Consider the following 15,244-nt stretch of genomic DNA (forward strand, 5'->3'; position numbering starts at 1 on the left):
ATGAGATGGGCTTTAAGGTCCCTTCCAACCCAAACCATTCACAGAATATCCTGAGCTGGAAGGGACCCACAGGGATCATCCGGTCCAACCTGTGACCCTGCACAGACACCCCCACGACCCCACCCTGTCCCTGGGAGTGTTATCCAAACACTCCTTGAGCTCTGGCAGCCTTGGGGCCGTGCCCAGGCCCTGGGCAGCCTGTTCCATTTCTCTGCCATGGATGGAGCAGTAACTCATCTCCCCCCCTGCTCCTGGACAGCCCCGTGTCCTCCAGCTCCACTTTCCACTTCACCCTTCCCCACCTGCCCTGTGCAACACACCCACTCTCATCCCAAATCAGGAACTGCTGATGTTTGGATGCTGCTAACATGGAATATGGCAGGATAAGCACCACCCCCAATGAGCTGCTGTTGTTTTACTCCTGATTTTTGCAACCCAGGGCTGTTGTTTTACTCCCCCCTGTGAAACGAGACTGGGAGAGCGAGTCATGGAACGCCCCAGGAAGGGACAGAGGACAAAATCAAAGCCCTAAATCAGTGTCACTCCTGCCCTTCAAGGGTCTTTTCCCTCTACTATCATGTGTGATCCTTTCTGGATTCATTAATGTCAGCAGAGCAGCAAATGTTGCAGCTGCTGGCTGGCTCAGAGCTGCTGGACCCCATCCATGGCTCCTTCCTCTTCCCTTTTAGGAAGAAGTGGCAGAATGCAGCTGCCTGGGAGGCTTTATTTTGGGTTGGAAGATCTCCAAATGGAGAGGGGGGAAAAAAAACTGAACATGCTGTAAATCAGAGATGGCCTTGAACCAAATCCCCTGGTTCTCCAATATCAACAGGCAGGGAAAGATTCAGACCAAGGCAGGGATATGGATTGTCCATCACACACCATCTCAGGCACGTGGATGGGTCTGAGAATCACAAAAAGATGGGAATAACACCCCTGTAAATTCTGAGTTTTGCCCCCAAAGTGGAGCTAACACGCTCTCCAGTCATCCTAAATAAATCCCCTGACCCTTTAACATCTCCCTGCATTGATCCTGCTTCAAAAGGGGCTTGAAAATGAGTCACTTCTCCCTCTGGGATATTTTTAAGACAATAACAAGATCCCCTTAAAAACCCTCAAGGGATGCTGAGAGAATTCAGAGTTTTTTACAAATCTCTATAAGACATTTCCAATCTTGGCCTTGCAGAAAACCCTAAAGCAGAACTGTGTTGTGAAGGACTATTTCTTATGGACACTTTCCCAATTTAATAGTCGAGTTTTCCTTATAAGAAAGCCTGCAAAATTTTTTGATCCGAAGCCATTTTTTGGCAGCTTTTTTTCCTGTCTCAAAGAAAATTTAAATTGGTCCTAGTGAAGACCATTTCCAGCTACAGTTTCCAGGGATAAAATATACACATGAGATAGACACAGGAGTGAGAAAGATGCTGGAACTCCTGATTTTGCCAGGCCTGTGGCAGGAAGGCATCTTACTTCAGGAAAAGTGGCAGATATTTTTTTTATTGGATTCCTAGGATGAGATAAAATGTGCCTCATGCCTTCATGCATTCATTTTTAGCACTACCTGTTCTCTTTGCACCTTTGCACGTCTCATGTCCTTCAGGAATCTTACAGCCCCTTATTAATATTTACACATTCTGATAATACGTTTTTTTGGTCAGGAGATATTGTTATATTCTTCCTTGAGGTGGAAACCAGGCTGGATGGAGCTCTGAGTGACCTGTTTTAGGGGAAGGTGTCCCTTCCCATGGCAGGGAGGTGGAGTGGGACGAGCTTTGAGGTCCCATCCGACCCGAACCATTCTGGGATTCTGTGATTTATGAACACAGAGATTAAGAATTTTATCCAGGGTCTGAGAGAGCTCTCAAAGCACAGAGATCCACCCCAGCAGCTGTGTTTTCCAGGCTGCTTCAACCACTGCACCACATATGGAATTTTAAGGTGAAAAAGACCGACTCTTTCACTTAATCATATTAATGATCTTTTTTTAATCCATGCAGGCATTTCCACAAACTCGGATCTGGAGCAAGGAAACTCTTGGCACAATCCATAGGACACAATCAGGGCACAAAGCCCCAATGTCAGGGCAAGCTGTAATTTCAGGCAACCCAGCTGAATCCACGCCACTGTCACTGCAGAATGTTCTGCAGCACGAAGTCGACGGGATATTTAAATCCAGAATTTATGCAGGACAGCACCCAATGCAAAGAACAAACACAATAAATAAAACACTCTCTAGAGGCACAGGATATAAATACAGAAAATTAAAAGGGGGAAAAAAAATCAAGTGAGCTATATTTAATACTGATAGTTAACCATGCATAGTTTATTCCAGTTGTTTCTCCGGGAATGTGGCTTGTTTTAACAGCAGCTGGTTCTACTTTTCAGGAGTGGAATGAGGAAAAGTTGTTAAAAAAGTTTTAATAAAAGCTTTAATTGGTGCAGTAGAAAATAAGGAGCTGTTCCTAGAAAGAGAGAGAGAGGAAGGGAAAGGCAGAATGAGAGAACAAAAGGGAAAGAGGGAAAGAAGAGGGAGTTAAAGAGAGAAAAGAGGGAAAGAAGCAGAGAAAAAGATAAAGAAAAAAAGAGAGAAGAAATATTTTCACATCAGACTATCTGCAGAGAGCTTGCTTTTGACTTTCATACTCTATTTAAAAATACAAAATTGGGAGCATTGCAAAAGAGTTCCCAAATTAGCTTTTTAATAGAGATTGGAAGTTAAAAGGGGCCGAGTCATGGGGGAAAAAAGATTTGGAATCACAGCCAGGGCAGCGCCAGCAGAGAGTGAGGCCAGAGCACGCCCCAGTGAGAGAAGAGTCAGGAAGTTTTATGAAGTGATGACACTGTAAAATCACAGAAAAATCTCTTATACCAGCAAAAGCCAAATGACATTTCTGGTTTTGCTTTCTTCTGAGCATCTGCAAGAGGGAAAGAGCAAGTGGAGATAGAGGGAGGGTTTAAAAGTGGAAAGCGGTTCTGAAGACATCTAATAAAGATGGATTTGGGTTGCTTTGATATGTTTAAATTCTTACAGCCACTGGAATTTTCTCATGGAAGTTTTAAGGTTCACTTTGCACACAACTATTCATGTGTCCAGCACACAACCCTTGGTATCCATAAACTAAAGATTACAGTACATTGCATTTGCATAACCTCATAACTAGTTTGCAGACACTGTAATGCAGCTTTCAAATATTACTGGGCGAGATTGCTTTTGGGGAGGATTACCCAGGATCTGACACTCAAGAAATTAGTATTATTTTTTTATAATTGCCTTGAATTACCAGAAATTAGACAACATTGAGACCCCGAGTTGGATTGATCAAGGTTCAGTCGGATATTAGGAAAAATTTCTTCACTGAAAGAGTGGTGAAGCACTGCAATGGGCTGCTCATGGAAGTGGTGGAATCACCATCCCTGGAAGTGTTCAAAAAAATGAGTCAGCGTGGCACTTGATGGTTTCGTGGGCATGGTGGGATTCACTCAAAGTTTGGACTTGATGACGCTATAATAAGGGTATCAGAATTTTCCAGATTACACTTTCCAAACTACACAACTGGAGTGCTGAAGTGTTGAGGATCTGGAGGGCTTTTTCCCATTTTTTTGTCTTAAAGAAGGTCTTGGGTTAAGAGCTCTGGGATGAAAGTCACAGCATAAAACAGGCACACAAATCACCTGGGAAACCACCCCTGGTAAGCACTGGCTGTGCCAGGTCCCTGTTTCCCCTATTTTAAGGCACCACGGGCACACCAGACCCCAAAACATTCCCCCCCTCACTCACAGTGATGCAGCTGGAGGGGCATCTGCCACTTCTACCAGACAGGGGTTCTGCACCCCCCGACCCCTCTGCCCAGCTCATCCCTCCACCCCCGGGGTCCCACATCCGCCAAAGCCCCTTCCCAGAGCACCTCTCCACCTCGGGTCGGGTCTGCGGGTGCGGGACCCTCGTTGTGGGGCTGCTGCAGGGATCCCGCACCCACCGCTTGCCTCCTGCCCTGCTCATCCCTCCACCGCCAGCGTCCCGCACTCCCAAACCCCCCTCGGACCTCCCAGCGCGCCCCTCCGCTCGGGTGTCCCGCATCCTCGACTCCCCCGCCCGGTGCATCCCTCCACCCCCGGTGTCCCGCACCCCCCGACCCCGCTCCCCCCGCACCCCTCCCGCGCCGGGGGTGCCGCGCACGGCCCGCGGGCTCTCTCCGGGTGACACCTGCCGGCGGCTCTGCGGGGACGCGCCCGCGTGTGCGGGAAGAGCCCCCGCGCCGCGCTCCGGAGTCCGTCCCCCCCCCAGCACCGTGCCCGCCCTGCCCTCGCCTCCGCCGCCCCCCGCTCCCGGCGCTCCCCTCCCGCTCGGGGCCGATGCTCCGCCGCTCTCCGCGGGCGCGGTGCTGATTCTCCGCCGCCGCCGCCGCCGCCCCGCGCCCGCGCACTCCGCGCGTCCCCGCGCCCCGCTCCCGGCAGCCGCATGGCCGCGGAGGCGCCGGGCGGGCGGCCGGGAGCGCCCTGCGGAGGTGAGGGGGGTCCGCGGGGGGTGGGGGGAAAAAGGCACCGTCCCCGGGGGATGCGGGGTGGGGAGGGGGGCACCGGCCACGAGGGATGCGGGGGACATCGGCCCCGGGGAGGGGCAGGCGCGGTGCCCCCGCCGGGCTCCCACCCCCGCGCCCCCCCCGCCCGTGCGCATCCCGCCCCTCGCCGATGCCGCGATCCCGCCGCTCCAGCGCCGCGCGGAGCTGGGCTGTGCGGGGAGGCGAGGCGATGGCGAGGCGGCCGCGCTCCGCTCGCTCGTGTACGTGTCGATGTGACTTTATGGAAGTCACCAACTATCGCTGCGGCGCATCGGTCACCGCCCGGAGCTGCCCGGCGGAGCGGGGCAAGGCTGGCTCGCTCTGATTTGGGCTCGTAGTTATTTACTTAATGGAGATTTCGCCGGCAAACAGATAAATGAGAGAGGCTGCCGGGTCTCTCTGAGCGTGCCGAGTCCAACTTCTGACCGTGGATGAAAGAGGGATGCTGAGGTGGTGTGGAGACAGGACTGGTAAGAGCTGCCAAGGAGCAGGGCGAGCCAGAACATGAGGGAAAGGGGAAGGCGGTGGGAAGGCAGAGGGGAGAAGGAGAAAGGGGAAGATCAGTTTAAATCTGAATTATTTCTTTTTATTGCTGAGTGTAGCCCCCGCCCTGGAGGTGTTGGTTGTAGGTTTGTGATGCTGGAGGAATAGCTCGTTTTCTTGTCCAGAAGGAACCTCTCCTGTGTTGTCCCTGCCTGACCGAGAGCCAGGGACACACCGGGAGCTCCGGGAGGGACCCGTGAAGTTCATCCCGTACTTTTCCCCCCCTTCATCCCCCCCTTGCCGCTGCTGGCACATTAGCATGCAGGGTAGGCTCTGTGTATTTAACGACTCCATTTGCCAGTGTCTCTGTCAGCTCACACCGCCCTTCTCCAGCCGCGCTCCACAACCTGCCTCCCTGGACCAGCCGGGTCCATCTCCCGGCTGCGGCCACCCCAGCGGATTCTCCGGGACCCGGGTGCCGTTCCCAGCTGGATCAGGCAGCCAGGGCAAAGCTCCGAGCGGTCCTGGAAGGGGAGGGGGCAAAGCGAAGCGAGCTGGGGCGAGAGAGGCAGGGAGAGCCTCCGTCTCGGCAGTAATGAGGGAGAAGCTGTTTAGTCATCTCTCTATATATACTTTCACAATGATGATCGCATTTACTGATTGCTGCTGACTGCGCGTAGAGAGGGAGTCAAGAGGCAGGCAGCACAGCTCACCTTTCATCCCGAGGAGTGACTGCTCCCCCTTCCTTCCAGTTCCCCACATTTAGCCCTACTTTTGGGCGCCGGGTGTCTTTCCTTGCCAGGTAAGGCAGCGCTGCGAGCCGGCAAGATGGGGCTCTCTGGGCTGACCGGGAGGGAGGGAGGGGAGAAGTTTGCATGCATTCATCCTAAGCCTGTTGCTTTTGCTCCTAAATCTCTCCACCAGACCGAGGGAGCGAGTGTTTTGCAGAAAGTTTTATTTCCTGATGTGGTTGTGAAGGGAAAGGGCGTGTGACTGAGCGAGGATACCGAGTCTTGGCTGACATGTTTTGCTTTAAAGCAAATGTCTCTTTGCTGCCTGAGCCTGACCCAACAAGGACAGGGAAGAGGGAATGATGTCAAGGCTCTTCACTCCCATTATCAGTGTCTCATCAAGAAACTCACAGTATGTTTGTGGGGCACATTTCAAATCATCCCTGTCTGCTTCTGGAAAGGGAAACACGGAGATTTTTGGGTTGTTTTCTGCTCTCGTGAGAGGATGAAGAGACAATTATTAAGTGTGGCACTGCCGTGGGAGCTAACGGGGTAAGAATCCAGCCTTTATTTCTTGACCCTTTGGGTGAACAGACATAACAGTTCTCTGAAGTTTTCCTCCAGAGCTTTCCTGACCTGCCATGCCCGTCAGGTTTTTATTTTTTCCAAGTGGGATGAAACCACGGTGCCCACGGAGTGGCTGCAGCACAGACGAACCGCGGGGGCCAGCAGTGGTCGGGAGGGACCCCGATGAGGTTGGAGGTCCTGGGAGGGGGACAGGGGGCTCAAACCTCAGCCTTTTCCATCCAATTCGCTTGACCATTTCACTGTCCTCACAATTATCTCTAAAGAAAACAGATTCCTTTCTCTACAGATGCTGACTTTTTTAAATCAGGAGGCAAATTATTTTATTTCGTGTACCAGGTCTTCTAAATGTCATCAGCAGGGTGCCAGTCTGCTGGCAACTAGTTCCTTTCAAATTGCATGCAGAAATTATGGCAATTAAAATTAGAAATATGGGTATAGCTAAAGATATGCTTGTTAGAATTAGAGTGTGTCTGTTTTCTGTGTGAGCTGAAGAGACTCTGTGGACAGTACAGTAGATTTTGAGTCCAGCCAGTTGCTTTGCATAGCAGTTACCAAAACCCAGGCAGGCAGAAAAGGAGAATTATTCCCCCATTCTGTAGGTAAACTTGTTATTTCATCTTTTTTTTTTTCTGCTCAGCCTGTGCAGCCCTGAATTACAAATCCAGTCCTATCTCTCTCCTAATTTTCCGTCTCTTATTTCGGGGACGGGTGAAGTTCCAAGGACTTATGGACAAGAAAAAGCAAGACCTTTGTGATAGGAGATTTCATTACTCTTCTCCCTGTCGCTCTTAAGAAAATTTATAGCCAAAAAAAGACTTTTTTTGTGTGTTTTTGTGGATCAAATGGGGCAGATTCAATGCAACTTAAACAACCGAGCTGTGCGTGCTCTGTTTTCTTAACCAGCTGCGTCTCTTGGTCCCAGAGAAATGGGAACTGAACTTTCACAGAAGAATTCCCCTCTCTTTCTCTTTTGCTTTAATATCCTGTCCACTATATTCAGATATTTATAGCTTCCCTACGCATCCTGCCAGCATGGAAGGACCCATTTTATCTTTAAAAATTGATTTAAAAATGCGTAAGTCACTTATGAGTTGCCATTGCTTGATTAGAACAATTATATGTGAAGTATTTATAGTGCCTGAGCAGCTAATGTAGGTAACCTGGAATCCACAACCAAAGTTATGAAAGTACAGAAGAGGTTTCTGATGCAGTTCCCCCGAGAAATCAGGGGAGATGAGGATGAGTGAGGAAGCTGCTCAGGTCACCCTGCATCAGTCCTGGTAGAAGGACTGTGGTGGTGTTAATTGAAATTAAAAAGCAGAGAAGACAGGTTACCAGCAGGGAAAGGAGGGATAAGATGCTTTATCTTGGTTTCTTGGTTGTTTGTCTGTGTATATTTGTTGATAAATGAATGAAATAGTTGTTGTTTTGCTGCCTCTCGTTCTAAAGCGTTCCATAAAAATTAAAAGATCCACCACTGCTGGTAGAAGGGATCTGCCTGAGCCCACTGAGCCCCTGGAGATGCCCTTTCAGCTGAGGACTGGGGGAATCTTTTCAAAGTCATGCAAAGAAAGTTTCTCTGCCTGGCACAGACGACAGAGCCTGGTCCCCAGGGCTGCCAGTCTGGCACTGTGAACGCAATAAATTCCCTCTTTAGGGCGAGAGAAAAGGTAGTGCTTTGTAATATTGAACAGTCCTTAGGAGGGAAATGTCGTGGGATGTTTGCTCCAGCGCCGTGCAGATAAAGCAAAGTGTCTCCTTGGGATAAGCATCACTGTGGATTATTACACGTTCCATAATTACCAGAGCTCTTCCAGCAGCAGTAAGATGCTCACACGAGGGATTTCAATTGTCCTTTAGGCAGTAAAACTGCACAGAAAGATGCTCCCCATTAAGGTGATGAACGTTAATTTGCCCTGAAGAGGAGGGGCGTTTCTGGGAGCAGTTCAGTGATTTTCACCACAGATGGATTCCATCAGTTTTTGTCCAGGGTTTGGATGGCCTGTTGGAATCAATAATGCTGCAGCCTGACTGGCTGGAGTGGCAGCTTTCACATAATTTCAAAACTTCAGAGGAAAACTGCCTACAAAGATACAATTAAGCTTTGAGGGCCCGAGTCAGTGCAATCAGTGGAATTTCCATTGATAAATCGACTTTTGATAGGGCTCCTAATGCATCTCTTATGATAATGGCACCTCTCTTCAGGTAATTTCATGGTAGAGTTAGAAGAACATTAGGGAAATGAAAGTAAATGCAGGTTAAAATAAAAGTTAAAGACTGTAAGAACTCTGACCAAAGATCAAAAATCTAAAGAAAATTCATGGTTAGATCAGAACCACAAAACCTGCTTGAACTTCAAGAGAATATTGGCTGAGGATCTGGACAACTCGGGGTATTTTTCATCTAAAAATCCAAGAGTGCAGGGAACATATGTTGTGTCAAACTAATAGTCCTTCAGTTCTTCAGGTGAAGGACTTCTGCCCCTCTGTTAGCCAGGAAAAAGGCAAGGAACTCCTGCTGGAAGGAAACCCTCCAGCTTTGGGGGCTCCCCTCATTCTGATGCTCTTGGTAGCTTAATCCATGAGCTTTCACCCCTGGCACTGAAGTTTGCTGTTGCTCAGGTGTTCTGAGCAATGTTTCCCTGAAAGCCAGAATTTGCTCCTGGTCTGGCAAAGGGCTGGAATTCTCCACGAGAGTAAAACCCACCTCTAAATTAAGGAGAGCAGCAAAAAACTGCTGCTGAAGCCAGGCCCTGCATTAAAGGTGGAAGAAAAACAGTGAAAACCAGAGATTTTTTTTTTCCATCCCTTTCAGCTGAGGATGTTCTTAGTGCAAGATTCAGAACATATTGAACTTGTTTAAGGCTGGAAACACAGCTGAGCCCAGCCTGGGGTTTTTGTGGTGTAGGATTTCACGGGGTGAGCTGCCAGCTGATTTCACTGGAGTTCCCAGCTCTTGCTTGACAGCTGTAGTTAAACTGATGAGCACACGAGTCTTACACCTGGGGAATTATGGATTAGTCTTGTTTGTGAGGAAGCAAATATAAATTACCGTGTTTATGCTACTTTTAAAATGCTTTTAATGAGGAATCATTTGCTATTCAAAGTTTCAGTCTAGAATAAAGCCACAACCTCTCTGAGCTGATTATCACGTGCCTTGTTTAACATCCTTCTTCGACTGGGAGGTGAGGGCGAGCCAGTTGTTTTAAATCCTTGTGTCTGTGTCAACACCAGGGCAAGACACCCCCTGCTTGACTGTGCGCTGTGTTCTGTTTTGCTCTGTGTTTTAGATGGAACTGATCTGACTTCCAGCAGGTCTCGGGAGCATCCTGATTATCCTCTCCAGTAACAAGGCCTGGGCTCATCATGGCAGCAGGAGTAGCAGCGTGGTTGCCCTTTGCCAGGGCGGCTGCCATAGGATGGATGCCAGTGGCCAACTGCCCCATGCCACTGGCTCCAACGGAGAAAAACAAGAGGCAGGACGAGCTGATCATTCTCAATGTGAGTGGCAGGCGATTCCAGACCTGGAGGACTACACTGGAGAGATACCCGGACACTCTCCTGGGCAGCACCGAGAAGGAGTTCTTCTTCAACGAGGACACCAAGGAGTACTTCTTCGACCGGGACCCCGAGGTCTTCAGGTGCATCCTAAATTTTTATAGAACTGGCAAGCTGCACTACCCCAGGTACGAGTGCATCTCTGCCTACGACGAAGAGCTCGCCTTCTACGGGATCCTCCCCGAAATCATCGGGGACTGCTGCTACGAAGAGTACAAGGACAGGAAGCGGGAAAACGCGGAGCGGCTGATGGACGACAACGACTCGGAGAACAACCAGGAAGGCTCCATGCCGTCCCTGAGCTTCCGGCAGACCATGTGGCGAGCCTTCGAGAACCCCCACACCAGCACCTTAGCCTTAGTCTTTTACTACGTCACCGGTTTCTTTATCGCCGTCTCTGTGATCACCAACGTGGTGGAAACTGTGCCCTGCGGCACCGTGCCCGGGAACAAGGAGCTGCCGTGCGGGGAGAGGTACGCCGTGGCTTTCTTCTGCCTGGACACGGCCTGCGTGATGATCTTCACCGTCGAGTACCTGTTGAGGCTCTTCGCGGCCCCGAGTCGCTACAGGTTCATCCGAAGCGTGATGAGCATCATCGACGTGGTGGCCATCATGCCCTACTACATCGGCCTGGTGATGACCAACAACGAGGACGTCAGCGGGGCCTTCGTCACGCTAAGGGTTTTTAGGGTTTTCAGGATTTTCAAGTTCTCCCGCCATTCCCAAGGCCTGAGAATCTTGGGCTACACCTTGAAGAGCTGTGCCTCCGAGCTTGGCTTTCTCCTCTTTTCCCTCACTATGGCAATCATCATCTTTGCAACTGTGATGTTTTACGCAGAGAAAGGGTCCTCGGCGAGCAAATTCACCAGTATTCCTGCTTCCTTTTGGTACACTATTGTAACCATGACAACACTGGGGTGAGTAGTACTTTTCCTTTCCCTGAGCAGCAGGCAAGCATGTACGGGGAGCTTGACTTCAGCTGCTCCTCGGCGTTTCCCCGGGTGCATGTTCGGAAAGGGTCGGGAACCGTTGAGGGCTCGATTGTTCTTTGCCTGACAACTTCTGCGGGTCGGGGGAAGTTGTGCAGAACGGAAAAAAGCGCTTCCACCCACTTGACAAACGTTTGGCACAACGGGAAGTGAGTGCAGGAGGAGCAGGGAGGTGCAGTGGCAGGTCCTGGTTCACGCTCCTGCTGCAGCAAAGTTGCCACGAGGGCAGGGGGTGTTGGCAGAGGGAGCTGCTGGTTTGTCCTGACGTTCATTCGAGCTACAGGTTTTACACAAAGTTGCTGACGGGTCTTGTTGTGTCTCTTTGCGGTGTCGGCCGTTGTTTCTCCGCTTGACACGCCAGGAGGCACAGATTTGCTGAGTTCAGGTGGATGTTGTGGGTCAGTGGACTGAAAATACTCCGAGATCGCCAGGGCAGGGTCTGGTTTGCACTCAGTGGAGCAGGAGATGGGCTTCTTGTCTGGGGGTAGTTGTGAGTTTGCAAACTGAGTGCGCCGTGGCGGTTGCAGTAGAATTTCAAACATTCCCATGGACAGGTACAAAGATAATGGAATCAAAGCAAGAGGAGTGTAGCCTGGAGGGCGCTTTTTTCCACTTATATTTCATTTCCGTCTTACAGATGTTTCTACTGAGATTATAGATTTGTGCTTCTGCTGCTCTGAACTAAAACCTTTGTAAGCAGAATAGCCAGGCCCTCACCCTGACAAGGTTATGTAAAGGAAAGTGGGCATTGCAGGCCGTGCAAAGCTGTGATGGAGTGCAATCTCTCCATTCCACACATCAGAACAATATACTAAGTTTACAGTTACTTTACGAAGAGTTTTCCCACTGGAGAGTTCACACAGGTTTAATATTCCGATGTAGACAATGCTTGTTCTTGTAATACTGTGACCACTTTTTCTCTAAACTGCTTTTGATTTTAAACACTTCCCTGTGCCCATTATACATGAACAGGCTCACTGTAGCACTTTTAAATTATTAAAATCGTAATTCAGCTGTCAGAAAAGTGCCAAATCCGGTTTTATGACAACCGAAAGTCTGAATTTCTTCATTAAGTGCAAATGTAGAAGCTTTTTGTCATAGTCACCTAAAGATCTCTTATTCCTCCTTTTTAATATCTAAGCAAAGTGTGCAAGTTTATGGCAAAAGCTGCTCCTTACCCTGGGAAAGTCAGTGCTTGCTTAGAAATGGAAGGTGGGTTTTGCAGCCCAGCACTCCCCCGCCCTGTGGCTCAGCTTTCCATGTTCTGACTGGTCCATACTGGTCAGTTCTCGCCCTCCTTTGCCCACCAGCAGCTTCAGAAGAACACCTGCCCTGGGTGGCTTCTTTCCTGTGTCCTCTGCACGAGGGGCAAGGCGTGAAAATCCAGTTCTCTCCTGGGGTTTCTGTTTGATAATGATCACACCCACCCCTCTATCCACACACTCCTGTGCCCATTCACACTTTTGCTGTTACATCTTTGTGACAGGACAGTTGGGGTCAAGGGGACATTCTGGGAACAAACCCAATACCTGCAGAATGTGCTGGAGAGCAGCTGAGCCTCTGCTCCCATCAGGGCACTGGCTCGGTTTTGGTCTCCTTCCCTCCCTCTCTGAACGCACAGATCCACAAACCAAAGTGCTCCTGAGGACCTTAGAGTGCTCTCAATCTGTTGTAATCACAGAAATTATGGATAAATGAGTGCTTTAAATGAGTTGACACGGATTTAAGAAATTAGACGTTTAAACACAGCTTTGTAAAAAATTCGTTGGGAAGGGACCCATAAAATGCTGTCAGAATCTTAAGGCTTAAGCTTCTAGTGTTTGGGATTGTAATTAAAATAGGTGCCTCTAGCAAAAAGTGTATCAGCTGAGTTTAGTGTTTTATCACAGATTTACAAGAAACTCAGAAACCTCAATAACAGCAGACCCTGAGGAGCCCCCGTGCACTTGGACAACACCCATCTGCCCACAACCACACTCAGCAGCTCCCTGAAGCCAAACACTCTCCCAAAACCTGTGCTAGAAAGAAAAGTTGCAACTCTGAGCCATAAAAGCCTGATTGCTGCCAGCCCAGCTCTGCAGAGCCCCCTCCAGACACACCTGGGGAGGCATTTTTGGGGCTGCTCAGGACCGTGGTGGGGTCCCAGCGCTGGTGGAATGAGGCACTGGCTGTGCCCACAACTCTCCCCCACAATTTGGCAGCACAGCAGTGGAATCCATGACCTCCAGGAGCAAACCCTTTGTCCTCAGCTCATTTCCACCTCCTCATTCCCACCGTGTGGGGTGGGCTGTGGACCCTCCTGGAGGAATGAACCCCCCTGGGGTTAACCCTCCTGGCCTCCTTCATTTCCCCAAAAATCCCTTCAGTTCTGACAAACTGGAGCTACCAGACAATATTTCATATACATCTCTCTTCAGAAGCCATTTCAATATGTTTGGAAGGATCTTGCTGCTAATGAGAGTACTGGCAATTCCCACCACAGACACATTGCCAAAAATGCAGGCAAGGTCTCCTAATCCATCAGACTTTGCCTACTTAGTGCTTGCCAGTTCACTGCTTGTATTTCAGCAACACTCAGAGCTTTTATTGGTATCCTAAATATTTTCTGCCTTTTGCCTTTAATAATTCAGCCAGCATTTAAAGCAAGAGGTTATAAAGCAGGTTTTTAACTCAAAACTATACATGTATGTAAATGCAGATAAGTGAATGTTTCCCTGACACTGGAATCCCACTGTTGCCTTGACAGAGTGCTTTGTAGGAGCCATTTGGAACATGCAGGATAACTTTTCCCGTGTTATTAAGACGTTAAAAATTATATAAAATGGAAAGTTTACTTACAACAAGCAAACAAGGCCAGCAGTAGGAAACCATGAACCCTCCCACTGTGCTGTGCATCAGCTGCTGTTCCAGTTTCCTAAGTATCCTTAGGATGCAATCGAATTTCCGGATTGACCCATAAATAAAAAGCAATAAAAATGCTGTTCTTCTGGAAGGTGAAGCTCTGCATCAATAAATAATTGCTGCTTTTGGTGGGGTTACTATGCAAATCAGTTGAGAGAAATCCAGGGCGATCCAGCTCCTTAGGTAGTTAACAACCCAAGGAGACAGGTACAATAGTTTTTCTGGAATGGGAAACAAAGCAAAGGAATTAAATTATACTGACCCTGCATCTCTGATCCCTCTGCTGTGCTCATCAGCCCTGGTTTAACAGAGGCTGTTTTTAATTTAGCACGATTTAAATTTTGCTCAGGAGGTTTTATAATGAAAGCATTATTCTTGGGTGCATCTTAAATCAATCTGAATTACTGAAACAACTATTCAAAATTAATTCAAAATCAGCTCTCCAATTCATGCAGAAACATTTTTCTCAAGAGGCAAACAGCTACCCATCCTCTCTAAAGCACCAGTGCAACGAGCACTGGCCTTGAAAGGACTCTTGCTGTGTCCTGCAGGAGGTTTTGACCCCCAGGACCCCCCTGAAAGCAGGGGAGGAGCACAGTGTTGGTCCCATCCCAGCACTCACGTCCCTGTCCTGGTTTTTAGCTAACTTGATGTGCAATAACCACCAGTTTTACATCTACTTAAAAATGATTTAATGCTAATAAATTTGGTTGCCTTGTTACCAGTGTGTTGGCCTTCACAGAATGGTTTGGGTTGGAAGGGACCTTAAAGCTCATTTTGTTCCACCCCCTGCCACGGGCAGGGCCACCTTCCACTAGCCCAGGTTGCTCAGAGCCCTGTCCAATATTCAGTTTTATTCCCATTTACAGAGTGCAGTGGATGGGGCAGCCTCATGTTCCACTGCTGCCCCTCCGTGTGCATCCCAAACACAGCAGTGGGACGAGACCTCTCCCACACCACTCAACCCCCACGCCAGTTTTGCCCAGAACACATGTTTTTCTAAGCTTTTTGTAGCTGTTTTCATTTCACCTGACAAGAGCAGTATGTTTCAGACTCCTGGGCAGTGTCCATGGCCTGCAGCAAGTTGTAGCTGTGAAAACCTGAGTGCCACGTCTGCCTGCACCTCCCTGGGCACGGAGAGGCTCCCGAGGGTCCCTTTGGGCATCACAGCCGGGCTCCCACTGTGCCCCAGGCAGGGGAATAGAATCCCAGAATGGGTTGGGTTGGGAGGGACCTCAAAGCTCATCCCTCCCACGGGCAGGGACACCTTCCACTAGCCCAGGTTGCTCCAAGCCCCATCCAACCTGGCCTTGGACACTTCCAGGGATCCAGGGGCAGCCACAGCTTCTCTGGGCAACCTGTGCCAGGGCCTCCCCACCCTCACAGGGAGAAAGTTCTTCCTAATATCTTCCTAAATTTACCCTCTGTCTTTTTTA

General features: G+C 49.4%; 1 protein-coding gene across 5 annotated transcripts in view; it reads left to right on the plus strand.

The window, feature by feature from the left end:
* The first annotated feature begins 4,448 nt into the window (after nucleotides 1-4,448).
* The window catches only part of KCND3 (potassium voltage-gated channel subfamily D member 3), a 128,032-nt gene continuing 117,236 nt past the window's right edge, over nucleotides 4,449-15,244 (plus strand). Inside the window, exons 1-3 of one of the 5 annotated variants that reach the window (XM_017821461.1) lie at nucleotides 4,478-4,505; nucleotides 4,932-5,029; nucleotides 9,651-10,835. In XM_017821461.1, coding sequence (XP_017676950.1) covers nucleotides 9,727-10,835 — 1,109 coding nt within the window. In that variant the 5' untranslated portion in view covers nucleotides 4,478-4,505; nucleotides 4,932-5,029; nucleotides 9,651-9,726. Of the gene's footprint in view, nucleotides 4,506-4,931; nucleotides 5,030-5,410; nucleotides 5,845-6,046; nucleotides 6,326-6,501; nucleotides 6,529-9,650; nucleotides 10,836-15,244 lie in introns of those variants that run through there. The other 4 variants (XM_017821464.1, XM_017821462.1, XM_017821463.1 and 1 more) reach the window with 4 other exon arrangements.

This window comes from Lepidothrix coronata, unplaced genomic scaffold (assembly GCF_001604755.1).
Source record: "Lepidothrix coronata isolate B3197 unplaced genomic scaffold, Lepidothrix_coronata-1.0 Scaffold90, whole genome shotgun sequence".
In the NCBI taxonomy this organism is placed as follows: domain Eukaryota; kingdom Metazoa; phylum Chordata; class Aves; order Passeriformes; family Pipridae; genus Lepidothrix; species Lepidothrix coronata.